The sequence below is a fragment of the Hyperolius riggenbachi genome, chromosome 1 (assembly GCF_040937935.1).
Source record: "Hyperolius riggenbachi isolate aHypRig1 chromosome 1, aHypRig1.pri, whole genome shotgun sequence".
NCBI lineage: Eukaryota > Metazoa > Chordata > Amphibia > Anura > Hyperoliidae > Hyperolius > Hyperolius riggenbachi.
The window spans coordinates 175,016,525-175,036,400 of record NC_090646.1 but is presented as its reverse complement, the minus strand read 5'-3'; the positions used below and the strand labels follow the sequence as shown (position 1 = coordinate 175,036,400).

The 19,876-nt window shown below is 45.1% G+C and overlaps 1 protein-coding gene across 2 annotated transcripts in view; it reads left to right on the top strand.

The window, feature by feature from the left end:
* Positions 1-19,876, top strand: part of RXFP1 (relaxin family peptide receptor 1) — a 433,020-nt gene that overhangs the window by 253,996 nt on the left and 159,148 nt on the right. For both annotated transcript variants that reach the window (XM_068278866.1, XM_068278867.1), the window contains exon 3: positions 11,275-11,379. In XM_068278866.1, coding sequence (XP_068134967.1) covers positions 11,275-11,379 — 105 coding nt within the window. The remainder of the gene's footprint in view (positions 1-11,274; positions 11,380-19,876) is intronic.

Here is a 19,876-nt window from a genome sequence, read left to right as displayed (position 1 = left end):
ACGTCAAGACAATGAACTCATCTGGCTCAACACCCATCTTTGCTCGATAGCAGTGTGTCCTGTTACACAGAGTCATGATTTGGAATTAAGTCAGTAGCCTAGTATGCATTTTATACATTTGGACACCAATATACTTTTATGCATTTATTATTGTGTTGCATGCCAATGTTTCTGAAGCTCTCTATTGCCTGTTTCCAATAACATGGCAGGCATCCACTGCATTGGTTATGAGCCATCGATTTTGCTTTATGATGCTAGATTACCCTGGATACAGCAGAATGCTAACAATACTCTGAACATATTTAGAAAAGACAGTCCATTACCTATGCAGTGATAAGATAGTGTAGTGATACGCAATTATTTTTACTGCTTTCCATAAAGAAGTGCATTATTTATATGGGTTTATATACCCTCAAAGAAGACTAGAAAGTACTAGCCAGTATTTAAGGTAATTACTAAAAAAGAAGAAATCTCAAACATCCTTCTAAACCTTTGTCAGACTACTTGCAACCTGGGCCTTGGCCCAACATAGTTCATTTTGAAATGTCCTGATCTGTTCAGGCCAGCATTTCACTAAAATAAATAGTAAACTCTTGAGGCCAAGCAGGGAGGTTTCCTACCTGTCTGAAAGTGTGGTGCTATCCAGCCTGTGTATTTGCAACTTGAAGCCAGGCTATACAGATACAACATCTTTGACCCCCTATAATCTAGCTACAAGAAGCACCACAGTTGTGAAACAGCCCTTGTCCGGATTTGCAATGATCTGATTGGCTCCCACCTTATCAGTATGTTTTTCAAAAGAGTTCAGATATAGATCATGGTGCAGTATCTATAATATGAACAAGCTGCCACCTCTAAACCAGTGCTCACACAGTGCAACACAGCTTAAACTGGCATCAGTGAGTGCACTGATCCCTGGATGAGTCCATTGTAGGATGAAATGTGTAGGAGGGCTGTAGCTTTGGGAGGTGGACTTGGACTGACATGCTTGAGGTGACATACTAGAGCAGGTTGCAAGTAGAATTGTTCTTATGCAGGGATGCTAATCCGGGTACCCAGGTAAACCCGGGTATCCGACCATTTTTCCTCTATCCGGTCGGATCCGGATTCCGGATACCTGGGGCCAGATTCGGATAGCTCTATGCAGGTGTAATAACAACCTATTGTTTTGTGCATAACACAACTTTAAACTCCTATAAAAAATGACTCAGAGATCAGTCTTAGGTATAAATGTTGTGTTATTGTAAAACCACAATTATCCACATACACACAACCTTGATCCCTCAGTATTGCACCAACCCTTCCAAACAAACCCGGAGCGGGTGTAACGGTGGCCACCGCTCCGGGTTTGTTTGGAAGGGTTGGTGCAATACTGAGGGATCAAGGTTGTGTGTATGTGGATAATTGTGGTTTTACAATAACACAGCATTTATACCTAAGACTGATCTCTGAGTCATTTTTTAGAGGAGCTCTATGCAGGTATCTGGCCGCATAATCCGGATACCCGCGGGTACCCGCGGATATCCGACGGATATCCGGGTACTGTAACAAGGGAGATGATGTCATTGAGCCAATCAGAAGGCTCCCAGCCAATCAGAGGGCTCCCAGCAGAAGCCCTAGCAACCAATCACAGAGGGGAACTCTGGCCAGCCCCACTTGACCTCATTAAGCCAATCAGAGGCCTCCCAGCCTAAGCCCTGGCACCCAATCACAGAGGGGAACTCTGGCCAGCCCCACCTGACCTCATTAAGCCAATCAGAGGCCTTCCAGCCTAAGCCCTGGCACCCAATCACAGAGGGGAACTCTGGCCAGCCCCACCTGACCTCATTAAGCCAATCAGAGGCCTTCCAGCCTAAGCCCTGGCACCCAATCACAGAAGGGAACCCTGGCCAGCCCCCCTGTGTAATAAGGAGGGCTGGCATGATGAGACAGATCGTCCTTGCTTGTGTGGCTGGCTGGCTGGTCACTGACAGACTTGCTCCAGTGCTGTTGGCTTAGCAAGTGCTGCGTGTATACAGTGATAAACCTAAAGCTTTGAGTGCTAAACACCTTCACTACACTATTGTTCTATTGTTTTTTTAGCTAGCTAGTGTAATTGTTTGATTTCATTCACTCAGTTGGGTCCTGCTGTCTGTGTCTGTGTGTGCTGTGCAGGCCAGCAGGACAGTATAGGTTAGGGAATAGGGTTACTGTGTTATTGTATTGTATTATATAGTTAGTTAGTACTGCAGTTAGTTGTTAGAGAGAGTAGTACTGTGTTAGCTTACTACAGATTACTGCAGTGCTGCTGTGCTGGGCATTGTCAGTGTGACAGTTAGACAGATAGTGTGCACTGTCTGTCCTCTACTCTGCGGTCTGTCACTCCGTGCTGACTTGATTTAAAGTCCAACCCCGATTCCATTAAAGTAAAAGTACCCCACATCATCTGGTGACATCATCACATATAAGTTGTACTATGTCTGCTGGCACCGGCAGCCGGGGGAGGGGCAGTAAGGGCAAGAGGACAGGGAGCAACATTATGGCCACCCTCAGAAGGTCTGCCGTGTCAGTGTTGACCCCAGTGAGCAGCCTACCCTCAGTCAGGGAGCTTTTCGCTCCAGGCGCCACGATTGAACTCAGGGTTGTTAGGAGTTTGAGGAGGCTGTTCTGGGTTTTGAGGAGGGGGGGTATGATGTTGATGGGTGAAGGACCGTGACTACCATCCACAGGATGGGGATGTCAGCTCTGACTCTGAGGAGGAGGATGCATCGGTGAGTTTGGCACGGAGGATCAGCATTGCAGACAGTGGCCGTGGAATGCGGGACCCACCACATCCTTCTGCCGCTACCACCAGCCCCACCACTCAACCCCCAACCGCCACAGGGAGAAAAGCCGCAGCATCCCATTCAGGCCGCAGGGGAATGTTCACCTCCCCAATCTGGCGGTTTTTCACTCTGCCCTCATTGGACAGCAAGTTTGCCATATGCAATGTGTGCAAAATACAGATGAGCAGAGGTTGTGACCCCTACAAGTATGGCACCTCCAGCTTCATCACCCATCTGGCCCAAAAAGATGTTGAGCATGAGGAGTTGAAGAGGCTGAAGCGAGCTGGCGCTGGCTCCCACCGTCGCGGTGCCAAAGGCCACTGCTGCTGATACCACCACCTAAATTCAACCCAGAACACAATTGCGGTGTCATTTTTTGGAGGTGTCTGGACTGAAAACTGTCATATCCCAGTTATGCGATTGGACTTTGGACACAATGTGGGCTGCACGACCGCTGTCTGGAATCTAGTCCTGATGTTAATTGACAGCTTTTTTTTTTTTTTTTCATTTTATGTCCACCAAACAATAAATTAGTGTTTCCCTTTAAAAAATCATAATGCTACATGCATCATTTACCCCTAAAAACCCTTTTTAAAGCTATTTAAAGGGCACTTCCATTTTTTCTATCCGGATACCCGGATAGGTCGGGTACCCGTGGGTAATTTGGTCGGATATCCGAATTTACTCGGATATCCGCAAGGTCGGATCCGGATACCCGAATCGGATCCGGATATCTGGGTACCCGGATCCGGGCGGGTTAGTGGCTGCATGGTGTAATGGTTGAGGGCTCTGCCTCTGACACAGGAGACCTGGGTTCGAATCTCGGCTCTGCCTGTTCAGTAAGCCAGCACCTATTCAGTAGGAGACCTTGGGCAAGTCTCTCCAACACTGCTACTGCCTATAGAGTGCATCCTCTGGCACTTTGAGTCCGCCAGGAGAAAAGCGCAATATAAATGGTCCGTGTTGGTTTTAAAAAGTACTACACGGGCAACCCTGTTCTTATGGCTGTTTTCAAACTGTGGGTTCATTACTGGTTTTAGTTTGAGTAATAAATATTGTATTACACAAGTCAGTGTTCATTGGAGTTCAGAATATGCTGGTGGAGAGAGTAGCTGGCCGGAGAAAGGAGGAGCAGGCACTGAATATAGAACATTATGTTCAAATGCAATTGCTGGTCTGTGATGAAGCAACCATATGATCTGGTGAATGGCTGAAGTAGTGATGGTCCGAAATGCCGATTTCCGATTCTGCGGTAATTCTGATTTCTGTCAATGCCAATTTCTGTTTTCTGAGTAGTCTTTTTTTGTCATTTTTTTTTGCATTCTTCGATTGGGCAAATACTTCCGAGATGACTCTGCAAGTCTACATTCTCTGATTGGTCCAAGTTCTGTGACTGGGCTAAAATTTCTGAGTTGCAGTAATGCAGCATTTCAGCAGAAATCCGATTTCTGATTCCTATTTTCCGATTTCCAAGGAGTCTTCTTTTTTTTTTTGCATTCTCTTATTGGCCAAGTACTTCTGAATTGGCTCTGCATTCTCTGTTTGGTGCATTGCTTCTGACTCTGAGTTCTATGATTGGGCTAAAATTACAGAGTTTCAGTAATGTGATATTTCCACAGAAATTCGTTTTCCGATTTCTAATAGAAAAAGTGGAAATTACTCCTTGAAATCTGAATGAGCATCCCTAGGCTGGTGGCTATTGAGACATTTATGTGCCATGGGGTGGTGGATCATTTATAAACGATTTGAGATTTCTATTGCTCATGTCTGATTGAAACTCATTATAAGTCATTAAATTGGTGTGCTTGTATTTAAAGGCCGTTTTAGGATTGTCCATTGAGTTATGTTTAGCTGAACTTCAAATTATTTTTATTCCTTAGCCTTAATGGAGTATTTCAAGAAATAGCAAGTAATGTGGGAAGCTGTTATCAGTATAGAAGCCCTGAGGCAGGATCTGTATTAGTCCTGGGTGTTAATCCATTTACAGAACACCATGTTCTTCCTGAGATAACTGGTAGAATGTACTCTACGTCATTTCCAGCTGTCTGTTTGGATTATTTCAGTCTGTTTTCTAAAACTTTTATATCTATTCTTAATGTGCGGAAGCAGTTTTGAGATTGTCCGAGAAAAGAATTGTGAGATAAATTTGTCAAAGAGGTATTACTGATCAACACATTTAGTCCTTTAGATAGATAATATTCTTATGCAATATTTTCTTTCGTAATTTGAGTAGTGGAACAATCCTGATGGCAGCTATGCAGATCTGTATTTCTTTATATTCTGTACAAAGGGCCAGGTTTAAATAGGAAAAATTATTTTCTATGTCTCTGCTTGGGAGGTAAACACACCTGCAATGATGTGTCACCTTGTTAATTTGTACAGAGCCATAATAATCCAACATGCATACAGACTGTTTCGGATTGTTTGATCCTCATCAGTGCATGGCATGGATTAATTTTAGAGATGTCGCGAACCTCCGATTTTCAGTTCGCGAACCGAGTTCGCGAACTTCCGCGGAAGGTTCGGTTCGCGAAAAAGTTTGAGAACCGCAATAGACTTCAATGGGGAGGCGAACTTTGAAAATTAGAAAAAATTATGCTGGCCACAAAAGTGATGGAAAAGATGTTTCAAGGGGTCTAACACCTGGAGGGAGGCATGGCGGAGTGGGATACATGCCAAAAGTCCCGGGGAAAATCTGGATGTGACGCAAAGCAGCGTTTTAAGGGCAGAAATCACATTGAATGCTAAATTGCAGGCCTAACGTGCTTTCAAACATCTTGCATGTGTATACATCAATCAGGGAGTGTAATTAGAGTACTGCTTCACACTGACACACCAAACTCACTGTGTAACGCACCGCAAACAGCTGTTTGTGTAGTGACGGCCATGCTGGACTACTGCGCAACATGGCGAGATTGCTCTTCCTCGCTCAGTGATGTCAGGTAATGTGTGACTTCCTTCTCAACTTTCCATGGCATTGCTAAAAAGCTTACGTTTTGTTTTTAAATTACATTTTCTACTTGCTGTGTACTTGTTCAGTACCGCTACAATGAGAATCCTGTGGAGGCGGGCAAGTCTGCCATTGTGACCCCGGGTAATGGCCAGGGAATGAGGGGTCTGAATTCGGTGTGGAGCCTGAGCAACGGCTACCACTACACATCCAAGGAGGGCAGCGGGCAGGCATGCACGCCTGCCCGCCCGGAGGTAGTGACCAAAAATAACAATACAGGAGGAGGACTTTCGAGGCCCTGCTGTGTATTTGAAATTAATGTACTTTAAATCCTTTAACGAGAACCAGTTATGGCGGGCTAAGACAGAGCCGGGACAAGGTCCTCCAGCACCCAAGGCTGAGACAACAAAGTGCGCCCCCCATCCCCTCCACCCCAGCCGTCACACACTGATTGCTATTAGACTAAGAGGCGCCACAGGGCCCACAACCTCCCCAGCACCTTAATATCTAGTTATCTGGCTTGCAGTTACTGCCATGTATCCCTTTTTCTTATTTCTCTCTGCTTCAAACACAATTAGGAATGACAGCTGAATGAATTCTGCGCCCCCTCCTACACTGCGCCCTGGGGCTGGAGCCTCTCCAGCCTATGCCTCGGCCCGGCCCTGGGCTAAGATGACACCACATTCCTTTCACGAGAATCATATGGAGGCGGGCAAGTCTGCCATTTGTGACCCCGGGTAATGGCCGGGGAATGAGGGATGGAATCCGGTATGGAGCCTGAGAAACTGCTACCACTACACATCCAAGGAGGGCAGCAGGCAGGCATGCACGCCCGCCCCGAGGTAGTGACCAAAAATAACAATACAGGAGGCGGACTTTCGAGGCCCTGCTGTGTATTTGAAATGAATTAACTTTAAATCCTTTAACGGGAATCCGTTATGGAGGGCAAGTCTGCCATTGTCACCGCGGGGAATGAAGGTTGGATTCCGGCCCGAAGTGGGAGCCTGCTGAGACCCATGCTGTAGCTGCCCTGACCGTGCTTTGCAGACCAGGCATCTGTGGTCAGATGGACCCTTGAGCCAGCGGAAGACAAACCAAGTCGAAAGCATTTGCCAAGAATGTTTTACGGAGGGCAAGTTTTTTTGCCCTTTTTTTAAATTTTTTGAAAATGATAGATGGTTGTATTTTTAAATTGTTTGAAAGTTTAGATGGTTGTATTTTTAAATTGTTTGAAAGTTTAGATGGTTGTATTTTTAAATTGTTTGAAAGTGTATCCATTCTTCCTCACCCCAGCCATGAACAATACCATGGGAACGTGGAGCAGCAGAAGCCCCCTGTGACGGCTGCCACGGTTGTTCTCCACGGCTTGTCTTTTGAGGGGTGCTGCTTTTCCTCAGGTGTTCTTGCCATAGCTGTTTGTGCCTTCTCTCCAGGTGCCTTCTTAAAGCACTTGTCCCTACGTGACAGTTGGCCTTTCCACGGCTCAATTTTTGCTGGCAGAGACAACAGATGGCTTTGCTCCGATCTGAGACACACACGTTAAAAAATTTCCAAACCGCTGAGCCCCCCTGGGCTGATGCCGCTACGGTGGCATCAGCAGCTGACGTTGAAGGGCATGTTGGCTGTCTGGCCATAGCTGGCGATACATGGCGCCGGACACTGCCCCCAGCTGTTTCTGAGGATGAGCTCCCTCTGCTTCTATCATGGAGTCGTCTCCTCCTAGTCCTCTCTGAATCCTCCTCTGAACTGTCCCCCTAGTCATCTCCTCTACCGGGAACATATGTGGTATCCGTATAATCGTCATCATAATCCTCCTGGCCAGCTGCGCTTTCCTCAGAAACCTCCTCAACTGCACCAACTTCAGGTAGTCCATCATCCACATCCACACACGTTACGTCCATACTATCGCCACCTAACTCAGACGTAGGAGGTGGTGTACCTGCGCCTTCTTCTTGTTGTTGCAGTAGTGGCTGTGAATCGGTGATTTCACCACCACCAAATAACTCCTGCGAAGTGTCAAATGCAGCGGATGTGGTGCTTGTTGTAGCGCTGGTGGCTGCGGGAGATGAGGTGTTCTGTGTTAAATACTCAATCACCTCCTCACGATTTTGGGAAGTAATGGCACGTGCCTTCTTCTGAGCACTGTATTTTGGGGCAGGTCCGCACGAAATCACAGCAACACCACCTCGCACAGACCTGCCGGTGCCTGGTGGCCTTCCTCTGGGTCTGCCTCTACCTCTTCCTCTACCTGGTTTGTCCATTTTGTCCATCTCGGGGGGATGCTAGGTATATGCAGTGAGCTGGGTTTACTCAACACAACAGGTAGTTATGTGCACTGATGAGGTGGGTTAAGTAAACGCAACAGGTAGTAGGTATATGCAGTGAGCTGGGTTCACTCAACACAACAGGTAGTAGGTATATGCAGTGAGCTGGGTTCACTCAACACAACAGGTAGTAGGTATATGCAGTGAGCTGGGTTCACTCAACACAACAGGTAGTAGGTATATGCAGTGAGCTGGGTTCACTCAACACTACAGGTAGTTATGTGCAGTGATGAGGTGGGTTAAGTAAACACAACAGGTAGTAGGTATATGCAGTGAGCTGGGTTCACTCAACACAACAGGTAGTAGGTATATGCAGTGAGCTGGGTTTACTCAACACTACAGGTAGTTATGTGCAGTGATGAGGTGGGTTAAGTAAACACAACAGGTAGTAGGTATATGCAGTGAGCTGGGTTCACTCAACACAACAGGTAGTAGGTATATGCAGTGAGCTGGGTTCACTCAACACTACAGGTAGTAGGTATATGCAGTGAGCTGGGTTCACTCAACACAACAGGTAGTAGGTATATGCAGTGAGCTGGGTTCACTCAACACTACAGGTAGTTATGTGCAGTGATGAGGTGGGTTAAGTAAACACAACAGGTAGTAGGTATATGCAGTGAGCTGGGTTCACTCAACACAACAGGTAGTAGGTATATGCAGTGAGCTGGGTTCACTCAACACTACAGGTAGTTATGTGCAGTGATGAGGTGGGTTAAGTAAACACAACAGGTAGTAGGTATATGCAGTGAGCTGGGTTCACTCAACACAAAGCTAGGTATATGCAGTGATGAGGTGGGTTAAGTAAACACAACAGGTACTGGGTATATGCAGTACTGGGTAGTACAATGTGCCCTGTCACACACACAGGCAGTCAGTCACTGAATGTGCTGGGCTGCTGGCAGTGGCACACACACACACTATCAATTAGCAAGGCTGTGCATGCAACAAAAGTGTCAGTTTGACACACAGTAAAAAAAAAAAGTACAGGATGAGCTCTGACAAGAGCTAGGGTGCTATAAAAGCAATAACAATCAGCCAGGAGCAAACTAAGCAGCCAAGAAGCAAACTAATCGGTCCCTAGAAGAACAAGTCTGCAGCAGCTGTCCCTTTCCTCTCACTAGCAGGCACACGAGTGAGTGTAATGGCTGCCGGACCCTGCCTTATATAAGGGGGGGTGGGGCACCAGGGCTTAGTGTAGCCAGAATGGCTACAATGTGCCTGCTGACTGTGATGCAGAGGGTCAAAGTTGACCCTCATAGTGCATTATGGGGCGAATCGAACTTCCGAAAAAGTTCGCCTGGTGCAGGCGAACGCGAACCCCCAATGTTTGCCTGGAACCGTTCGCCGGCAAACCGTTCGCTACATCTCTACTTAATTTGGCTCTATGGAGTAGGGCTTGTAACACCGAGTATAGCATATTTGTATGAGGTGAAAAGAAAAGTGACAGAGATTTAAATGTGCAATAAATAAATATACAGATGTCACTGAGAACAGGATGATAGATCACTGACCGTAATGAAACTGTTTGTTGGACGTACATTTATAAATATTTCAAGGGAACAGGTGAGTGTGGGACAAGTCCTGACACACATGACAGATGAAGTATTACTGTTGGCAAAAGCAATTCTGGCAGGGTGGAGTTCACGACAGCAGTTCATGGAAAGAGCCCGAGTTGGATTTCTGATAAGAGGAAAATAGGGAATTATAAATGAAACTGTCATTGACATATTTCAAAGAAGATCTCCAAGATACAACTGTAGAAGAGGTCTTCCGTTTTCCCAGCTGACCATAACACGTGTATATCAACAATGAAATTCAGACCTGATATACTTGTAACATATAAAAACCTTACCAGGTCTGCCTCTCTGGACAGTTGCTATTAGGGTTATCTGGCTCCCCCTTTGGAACTTCCTATTTCATAAAATTGTACAGTAAATAACTAATTAATTTGTTTTCAGTACTAAATCGTTTTTCAAAAATATTGTATATGCTCAAAATAAAGTTCAGGGTCATTTTTTTATGGGTAAGATATCAAGGCTCAAGTCAACACGGGAAGCATATGTAGGCTAGTTTCTCCACATACATATAATCGTGTCCCCTCACAGGTATGGTCTTGTCCCCTCCCAGGGATGTAACTAGAGAGGAGCAGCCCCTGTGATTGCTGGTGGCCCAGAGTGGTGGGGCCCAAACTAGTAACTTTCCCTTCCTCTGATACAGGGGACTATACTTCAGATCAGGTGTTTTTGTGGCTACACTTGTTATGGGTGTGAAGAGCATGATAGCCACACTTGTTTTATGACCCTTGTGAGATGGGCTTCAAGGCCGTGAAGGGAACCAAGGGGAGTCAAGGGAATGGCAGGGGTGTAAACATTTGGGGGGCATCATAATTTTGCTGGGGCCCCTATGAATTTTAGTTACATCACTGCCCCCTCCATTCTTAAAAAATATTGTCACTTTCTTTTACAAATATAGTCCGGATATTCCACAAGCATTGTTATGCTCCAATACAAACATCGCTATGTCACACAGACCCGCACACACACACCTCCCACCCAATTGTGCAGGGGCGTAGCAATAGGGGTTGCAGAGGTTGCGAGCGCATCGGGGCCCTTGGGCCAGAGGGGCCCCGAAGAGCCCTCCCTCAACTACAGTATTAGCTCTCTATTGGTCCTGTGCTCATAATAATCACTTCTATAGATACTTTGAATAGTGGTAATCATTAACAAGCTGTTCCCCATCCCCTCTTGCATCTCTAACACTGTAGTTGCCATTGGCAGGTTTCTGTGCGCCGTATAAATTGCTATGTATAGAGTGCTTGGGGGGCCCCATTGTAAAACTTGCACCGAGGCCCACAGCTCCTTAGCTACGCCACTTCCATTGTGGTAGCATGTCAGGAGGTATTATAGTTACCTTAAACATCCACTTCTCTTCATCTTTTTTTGTTTAGCATGCTGCTCGCTTCTTGTCCATCTCCTGCTGGCGGTTTTGTGTCAGATCACATTATCGCTGATGGCAGGACACAGGTGAGAAGAGATCTGGCTGGTAATCATGACAAACATGTGAAGAGGATGTGTAGAGTATAACTTGACAGTTGATTTGTGTTTTTTTTATTTGGGGGAGGGGGAGGGTTGCTCGCATAAGGATTCATCTGATATCAAACCATAATTGTAATGTCAGCTTTCTTCATCACTTTCAGGAGACAACAACGGCTGGTCACAGCAACTTGATAAACATTTCGAGATTTACTATGAGAAGTTTGGCATGAATGGCTATGACTCAGAGATGAAGGAGGCACCCTGCAGTAAGTAACGCTTAGTCTTCAAGGGGGGTTAAACTCCAGAAAGATCTGCAGTTTAATAATATAAATCTAATTATTTTTTTTGTAGGAGAACTGTAGAAACACGCTCTTACTACTTAGGCTAAAATACAGTTTTTATATCTGTACTTGCGTCATATATTTCATCTACGTGGAAGAAAGTCTTTAAATAGCTTAATTCCTTAAAACTGTAGGTAAAGCAGAAGACCTGCCTTACAACTTGAATACACATATATATTTTTTACGTGACCAAAAATATTTCTAACTACATTCAGCCACTTTTGTAAAACACCACACCTTCCACACTATGTACAGTAGAAAAGACAATGACATCACTATCCAGAGCATGACATTGTACTGCATTACTTTATTTCTGTGAGAACTTCCTCCTTTTCTGTTTGCACCTTAAAGCACGCTTATCACTTCTTAAGTTTCTAAATCCGTATACGTAGTAAGTAACTCGATAATATGTACATACCTACCACATGAACAACATGGATGTCTTTAAAAATTGTGTCCTGCTGATTTAGAATTATGTCCTGGAGTGCATACATTTGAAAAAGTCGCAAGCTAATTAAGGCGCAACGTTAAATATAGATATTACTAGCAATATCAGTAAATAACAATTTAAGCGCAATGTTAAATAACAAAAACGGTAAATAACTATTTAATTGCGGTATTACATTATCGGTAAATTTACCAATAATGTTGAACCTAACTATAACCTAAACTGTCCCTACTCTCACACAGAACCCTCCCCTGGTGGTGCCTCACTCTAAAACCCCCTTTGTGCTGCCTAACCCTAAGAACCCCTGGTGGTGCCTAACCCTAGGACCCCCTTGGTGGTGGCTAACCCTAAGACCCCCCTGATGGTGCCTAACCCTAAGACCCCCCTGATGGGCCCTAACCCTAAGACCCCCCCCCAGTAGTGCCTAACCTTAACACCCACCGATCCACGCTAACAATTATATGATACATTTAAATTTAATTGCAGCTGCCTGCTCAATAGCGTAACGGCTTTCTATATTACGATAAATAACAATTGTGTCAACATATATCGGTATATATCTGTTGTGCCCATCTTTGGCCTCAACTTTTTCAACTGCTCCTCCTGGTGTTAGACCACCCAACCTCACATCTAGTATAGTACAGTACTACAAGAACTACAAGACTTGCAGAATTTACTGCTGTAAATCTCATGATGGTTGGCCTGTGTGTTTGCATCTCTGGTGTCCCCTTAGATGTATGGCATAGAGGTAGTCTCCGGGCCTCAGTATAAACACTGTGATGCGGGGAGTTCCACTGGTCAAGAGGGTCATCACACCTCCAAGATCAACTCCGATATACAAGCATTCCATAGGAACTCAACCCTCAGCGGAAACTTTTCCAATACTTCACTTTATTTATGCTTCATTGCGGTGTACACAGTATAGCAAAACCAGCACAACGTTTCGGGTAGAATGCCCTTTATCAAGTGGCACTTGATAAAGGGCATTCCGCCCGAAACGTTGTGCTGGTTTTGCTATACTGTGTACACCGCAATGAAGCATAAATAAAGTCAGGTATTGGAAAAGTTTCCGCTGAGGGTTGAGTTCCTATGGAATGCTTGTATATCGGAGTCCCCTTAGATGTACCCTTAAAGTATGTTCATAGTGGCCTTTGTGTTGTGTTTCCTGTGACAGCATGTTATCCACGTTTTGTGTCGGGTACGGTAAAGCATACAATCAGTGAAAAGTATCTTTGACTACTACTGTTAACACGCATGTTAACTGGTCAGCCTGCATGCAGTGCATTACCATATCGCAACCCGTTATACCGCAACACACCCACCACATTGTGAACGCTGCATAGGTGGTGCATTGCAGTGCAGTAAGCCACATTGGATAGCATTTGTTACACCGCAGCGCACCACTGGGAACTTGGCCTCTCAAGTAAAGCACTCATTGCAGAAAATTCAACCATTTTTACACAATAGTCAAAGGCATCCTTACTGCTTCTTTCCAATGTTCCAAAACACAAAATTGAGGATGTGGGACCTTTACAGCCACAGTTTTGATGTGGTTGTCAGTAACATAATTTAAGTTCTTTACCATGTTTACAAAATCATAGCTCATTAGACTGCAACTGAAAACTACTCTTTATTAATATAAAATTGCAGAATGCTTTATGTAGCAATTATACATGCTGCATCATTTTTTTCTTCAAATCTGAAGCACTGAGTGTAAGTGTTAGTTGTAAAAACGTACTGCGTCGCCCATTAACTTGCTTTGCTGCATAATCCATGCGGTAGGCAATGCGCTGCAGAATTTGCATCAGGAATGTGGCTGTTTGAATACTTCCGGTGCACTGTGTTGCATCGTGTTAAAGGACAACTGAAGCAAAGTTTTATGGAGGCTGCCATATTTATTTCATTTTAACCACTTGAGGACCTAGGGCTTTCTACCCCTTAAGGACCGGCCACTTTTTTTCCATTCAGACCACTGCAGCTTTCACGGTTTATTGCTCGCTCATACAACCTACCACCTAAATGAATTTTGGCTCCTTTTCTTGTCACTAATAAAGCTTTCTTTTGGTGCTATTTGATTGCTCCTGCAATTTTTACTTTTTATTATATTCATCAAAAAAGACATGAATTTTGGCAAAAAAATGATTTTTTTTTAACTTTCTGTGCTGACATTTTTCAAATAAAGTAAAATTTCTGTATACATGCAGCGCGAAAAATGTGGACAAACATGTTTTTGATAAAAAAAAAACCCATTCAGTGTATATTTATTGGTTTGGGTAAAAGTTATAGCGTTTACAAACTATGGTGCAAAAAGTGAATTTTCCCATTTTCAAGCATCTCTGACTTTTCTGACCCCCTGTCATGTTTCATGAGGGGCTAGAATTCCAGGATAGTATAAATACCCCCCAAATGACCCCATTTTGGAAAGAAGACATCCCAAAGTATTCACTGAGAGGCATAGTGAGTTCATAGAAGATATTATTTTTTGTCACAAGTAAGCGGAAAATGACACTTTGTGAGAAAAAAAAAAAAAAAAAAAAGTTTCCATTTCTTCTAACTTGCGACAAAAAAAATTAAATCTGCCACGGACTCACCATGCCCCTCTCTGAATACCTTGAAGGGTCTACTTTCCAAAATGGGATCATTTGTGGGGTGTGTTTACTGTCCTGACATTTTGGGGGGTGCTAAATTGTAAGCACCCCTGTAAAGCCTAAAGGTGCTCATTGGACTTTGGACCCCTTAGCGCAGTTAGGCTGCAAAAAAGTGCCACACATGTGGTATTGCCATACTCAGGAGAAGTAGTATAATGTGTTTTGGGGTGTATTTTTACACATACCCATACTGGGTGGGAGAAATATCTCTGTAAATGACAATTTGTTAATTTTTTTTACACACAATTGTCCATTTACAGAGATATTTCTCCCACTCAGCATGGGTATGTGTAAAAATACACCACAAAACACATTATACTACTTCTCCTGAGTACGGCGATACCACATGTGTGGCACTTTTTTGCACCCTAACTGCGCTAAAGGGCCCAAAGTCCAATGAGTACCTTTAGGATTTCACAGGTCATTTTGAGAAATTTCGTTTCAAGACTACTCCTCACGGTTTAGGGCCCCTAAAATGCCAGGGCAGTATAGGAACCCCACAAATGACCCCATTTTAGAAAGAAGACACCCCAAGGTATTCCGTTAGTAGTATGGCGAGTTCATAGAAGATTTTATTTTTTGTCACAAGTTAGCGGAAAATGACACTTTGTGAAAAAACACAATTAAAATCAATTTCCGCTAACTTTTGACAAAAAATAAAATCTTCTATGAACTCACCATACTCCTAACGGAATACCTTGGGGTGTCTTCTTTCTAAAATGGGGTCATTTGTGGGGTTCCTATACTGCCCTGGCATTTTAGGGGCCCTAAACCGTGAGGAGTAGTCTTGAAACGAAATTTCTCAAAATGACCTGTGAAATCCTAAAGGTACTCATTGGACTTTGGGCCCTTTAGCGCAGTTAGGGTGCAAAAAAGTGCCACACATGTGGTATCGCCATACTCGGGAGAAGTAGTACAATGGGTTTTGGGGTGTATTTTTAAACATACCCATGCTGGGTGGGAGAAATACCTCTGTAAATGGACAATTGTGTGTAAAAAAATCAAAAGATTGTCATTTACAGAGGTATTTCTCCCACCCAGCATGGGTATGTGTAAAAATACACCCCAAAACACATTGTACTACTTCTCCCGAGTACGGCGATACCACATGTGTGGCACTTTTTTGCACCCTAACTGCACTAAGGGGCCCAAAGTCCAATGAGTACCTTTAGGATTTCACAGGTCATTTTTGTTTCAAGACTACTCCTCACGGTTTAGGGCCCCTAAAATGCCAGGGCAGTATAGGAACCCCACTAATGACCCCATTTTAGAAAGAAGACACCCCAAGGTATTCCGTTAGGAGTATGGTGAGTTCATAGAAGTTTTTATTTTTTTGTCACAAGTTAGCGGAAATTGATTTTAATAGTTTTTTTTCACAAAGTGTCATTTTCCGCTAACTTGTGACAAAAAATAAAATCTTCTATGAACTCACCATACTCCGTACGGAATACCTTTGGGTGTCTTCTTTCTAGAATAGGGTCATTTGTGGGGTTCCTATACTGCCCTGGCATTTTAGGGGCCCTAAACCGTGAGGAGTAGTCTTGAAACCAAATGTCGCAAAATGACCTGTGAAATCCTAAAGGTACTCATTGGACTTTGGGCCCCTTAGCGTACTTAGGGTGTAAAAAAGTGCCACACATGTGGTACCGCTGTACTCAGGAAAAGTAGTATAATGCGTTTTGGGGTGTATTTTTACACATACCCATGCTAAGTGGGAGAAATATCTCTGTAAATGACAATTGTTTGATTTTTTTACACACAATTGTCCATTTACATAGAAATTTCTCCCACCCAGCATGGGTATGTGCAAAAATACACCCCAAAACACATTATACTACTTTTCCTGAGTACGGCGGTACCACATGTGTGACACTTTTTTGCAGCCTAGGTGCGCTAAGGGGCCCAACGTCCTATTCACAGGTCATTTTGAAGCATTTGTTTTCTAGACTACTCCTCGCGGTTTAGGGCCCCTAAAATGCCAGGGCAGTATAGGAACCCCACAAGTGACCCCATTTTAGAAAGAAGACACCCCAAGGTATTCCGTTAGGTGTATGGCGAGTTCATAGAAGATTTTATTTTTTGTCACAAGTTAGTGAAAAATGACACTTTGTGGAAAAAAAAACAATAAAAATTAATTTCCGCTAACTTTTGACAAAAAATAAAATCTTCTATGAACTCGTCATACACCTAACAGAATACCTTGGGGTGTCTTTTTTTTCTAAAATGGGGTCACTTGTGGGGTTCCTATACCGCCCTGGCATTTTACAGGCCCAAAACCGTGAGTAGTCTGGAAACCAAATGTCTCAAAATGACTGTTCAGGGGTATAAGCATCTGCAAATTTTGATGACAGGTGGTCTATGAGGGGGCGAATTTTGTGGAACCGGTCATAAGCAGGGTGGCCTTTTAGATGACAGGTTGTATTGGGCCTGATCTGATGGATAGGAGTGCTAGGGGGGTGACAGGAGGTGATTGATGGGTGTCTCAGGGGGTGGTTAGAGGGGAAAATAGATGCAATCAATGCACTGGGGAGGTGATCGGAAGGGGGTCTGAGGGTTTGGCCGAGTGATCAGGAGCCCACACGGGGCAAATTGGGGCCTGATCTGATGGGTAGGTGTGCTAGGGGGTGACAGGAGGTGATTGATGGGTGTCTCAAGGTGTGATTAGAGGGGGGAATAGATGCAAGCAATGCACTGGCGAGGTGATCAGGGCTGGGGTCTGAGGGCATTCTGAGGGTGTGGGCGGGTGATTGAGTGCCCTAGGGGCAGATAGGGGTCTAATCTGATAGGTAGCAGTGACAGGGGGTGATTGATGGGTAATTAGTGGGTGTTTAGGGTAGAGAATAGATGGAAACACTGCGCTTGGGTGGTGATCTGATGTCGGATCTGCGGGCGATCTATTGGTGTGGGTGGGTGATCAGTTTGCCCGCAAGGGGCAGGTTAGGGGCTGATTGATGGGTGGCAGTGACAGCGGGTGATTGATGGGTGGCAGTGACAGGGGGTGATTGATGGGTGGCAGTGACAGGGGGTGATTGATGGGTGATTGATAGGTGATTGACAGGTAATCAGTGGGTTATTACAGGGGAGAACAGATGTAAATATTGCACTGGCGAATTGATAAGGGGGGGTCTGAGGGCAATCTGAGCATGTAGGCGGGCGATTGGGTGCCCGCAAGGGGCAGATTAGGGTCTGATCTGATGGGTCACAGTGACAGGTGGTGATAGGGGGTGATTGATGGGTGATTGATGGGTAATTAGTGGGTGTTTAGAGGAGAGAATAGATGGAAACACTGCGCTTGGGTGGTGATCTGATGTCGGATCTGCGGGCGATCTATTGGTGTGGGTGGGTGATCAGTTTGCCCGCAAGGGGCAGGTTAGGGGCTGATTGTTGGGTGGCAGTGACAGGGGGTGATTGATGGGTGATAGGTGATTGGCAGGTGATTGACAGGTGATCAGTGGGTTATTACAGGGAAGGACAGATGTAAATATTGCACTGGCGAATTGATAAGGGGGGGTCTGAGGGCAATCTGAGCGTGTAGGCGGGTGATTGGGTGCCCGCAAGGGGCAGATTAGGGTCTGATCTGATAGGTAACAGTGACAGGTGGTGATAGTGAGTGATTGATGGGTGATTGATGGGTAATTAGTGGGTGTTTAGAGGAGAGAATAGATGTAAACAATGGATTTGGGAGGTGATCTGATGTCGGATCTGTGGGCGATCTATTGGTGTGGGGGGGTGATCAGATTGCCCGCAAGGGGCAGGTTAGGGGCTGATTGATGGGTGGCAGTGACAAGGGGTGATTGACGGGTGATTGACGGGTGATTGACAGGTGATTGACAGGTGATTGACAGGTGATCAGGGGGATAGATGCATACAGTAAACAGGGGGGGGTGGTCTGGGGGGGGGGTCTGGGGAGAATCTGAGGGGTGGGGGGTGATCAGGAGGGGGCAGGGAGCAGGGGGGGGGGATAAAAAAAAATAGCGTTGACAGATAGTGACAGGGAGTGATTGATGGGTGATTAGGGGGGTGATTGGGTGCAAACAGGGGTCTGGGGGGTGGGCAGGGGGGGGTCTGATAGGTGCTGTGGGCGATCTGGGGCAGGGGGGGGAGAAATCAGTGTGCTTGGGTGCAGACTAGGGTGGCTGCAGCCTGCCCTGGTGGTCCCTCGGACACTGGGACCACCAGGGCAGGAGGCAGCCTGTATAATACACTTTGTAAACATTACAAAGTGTATTATACACTTTGTATGCGGCGATCGCGGGGTTAACATCCCGCCGGCGCTTCCGTATAGCCGGCGGGATGTTGCGGCGAGCGAGCGGTGACAGGCGCCGGCGGAGGATCGCGTCACGGATGACGCGATCGCTCCGCCCATGCCCTTAAATGGACCGCCGCCTCTGTGGGTGAGCCGGTCCTTAAGGGCTCCACTTCCCGGCCGCCTCTGTGCGTTAGGCGGTCGGGAAGTGGTTAAACAATACTAGTTGCCTATCATGTTGATACTCTGCTTCTAATACTTTTAGACATAGACCCTGAACAAGCATATGCAGATCAGATGTTTCTGACACTATTGTCACATGTGAGAAGATCAGCTGTGTGCTTGTTTCTTGTGTGATCAGATACTACTGCAGCCAAATAGGTCAGCTGGGCTGCCAAGCAACTGGTATTGTTTAAAAGGAAATAAATAATGGCAGCCTCCATATTATCCTCACTACAGTTATCCTTTAAGTGTGCAAGTCTCCATAGACTTGCTTGGCCATTGTGGTGGGGAAGCGTAATGCAGGGCAATGCAGTGGCCAAGTGCAAAAAGGTGCCTCAGGGTATTTTCACTGACCTCCTGCCCTTTGGAGCTCCAGAGTTCTCCATCATCCATGGACAGAACATAAGAGACAATGGTGTCAATGGTGTCAATATGACTAGGGCTCTTCTCCATGCTACATAAAAACTTATTAGCCAATTATCACTGCCTAAAGAGCAGCCAAGAGGCAAGAATTGCTGTACAAGTTTATGTGAGTTTTTAAATCAAAATTGCATTCAGTGACTCAAAAATGGTTTCAAGATTTTCAACACCTTCTTGTCTTGATGAAATAACTGGCATAAGACCAGGAAACATGGTTCTGCAGTTGGAGGTGTAAGGGAGGTTAATGGAAGTGAACTTTAAGTGTTATGTGAATGAGTACCTCTAAGGCAGTCTTATTATGCTTACATGTATAACGTTGATATGAAAAGAGGCATGGACTAGACAGCCACTTACCCTTTGTCACAAAGCAAGCAGGTATTGCAAGGAATGACCACAATTTGCAGAAATACTGACACTGAAACAGAAACAGTAGTGTGC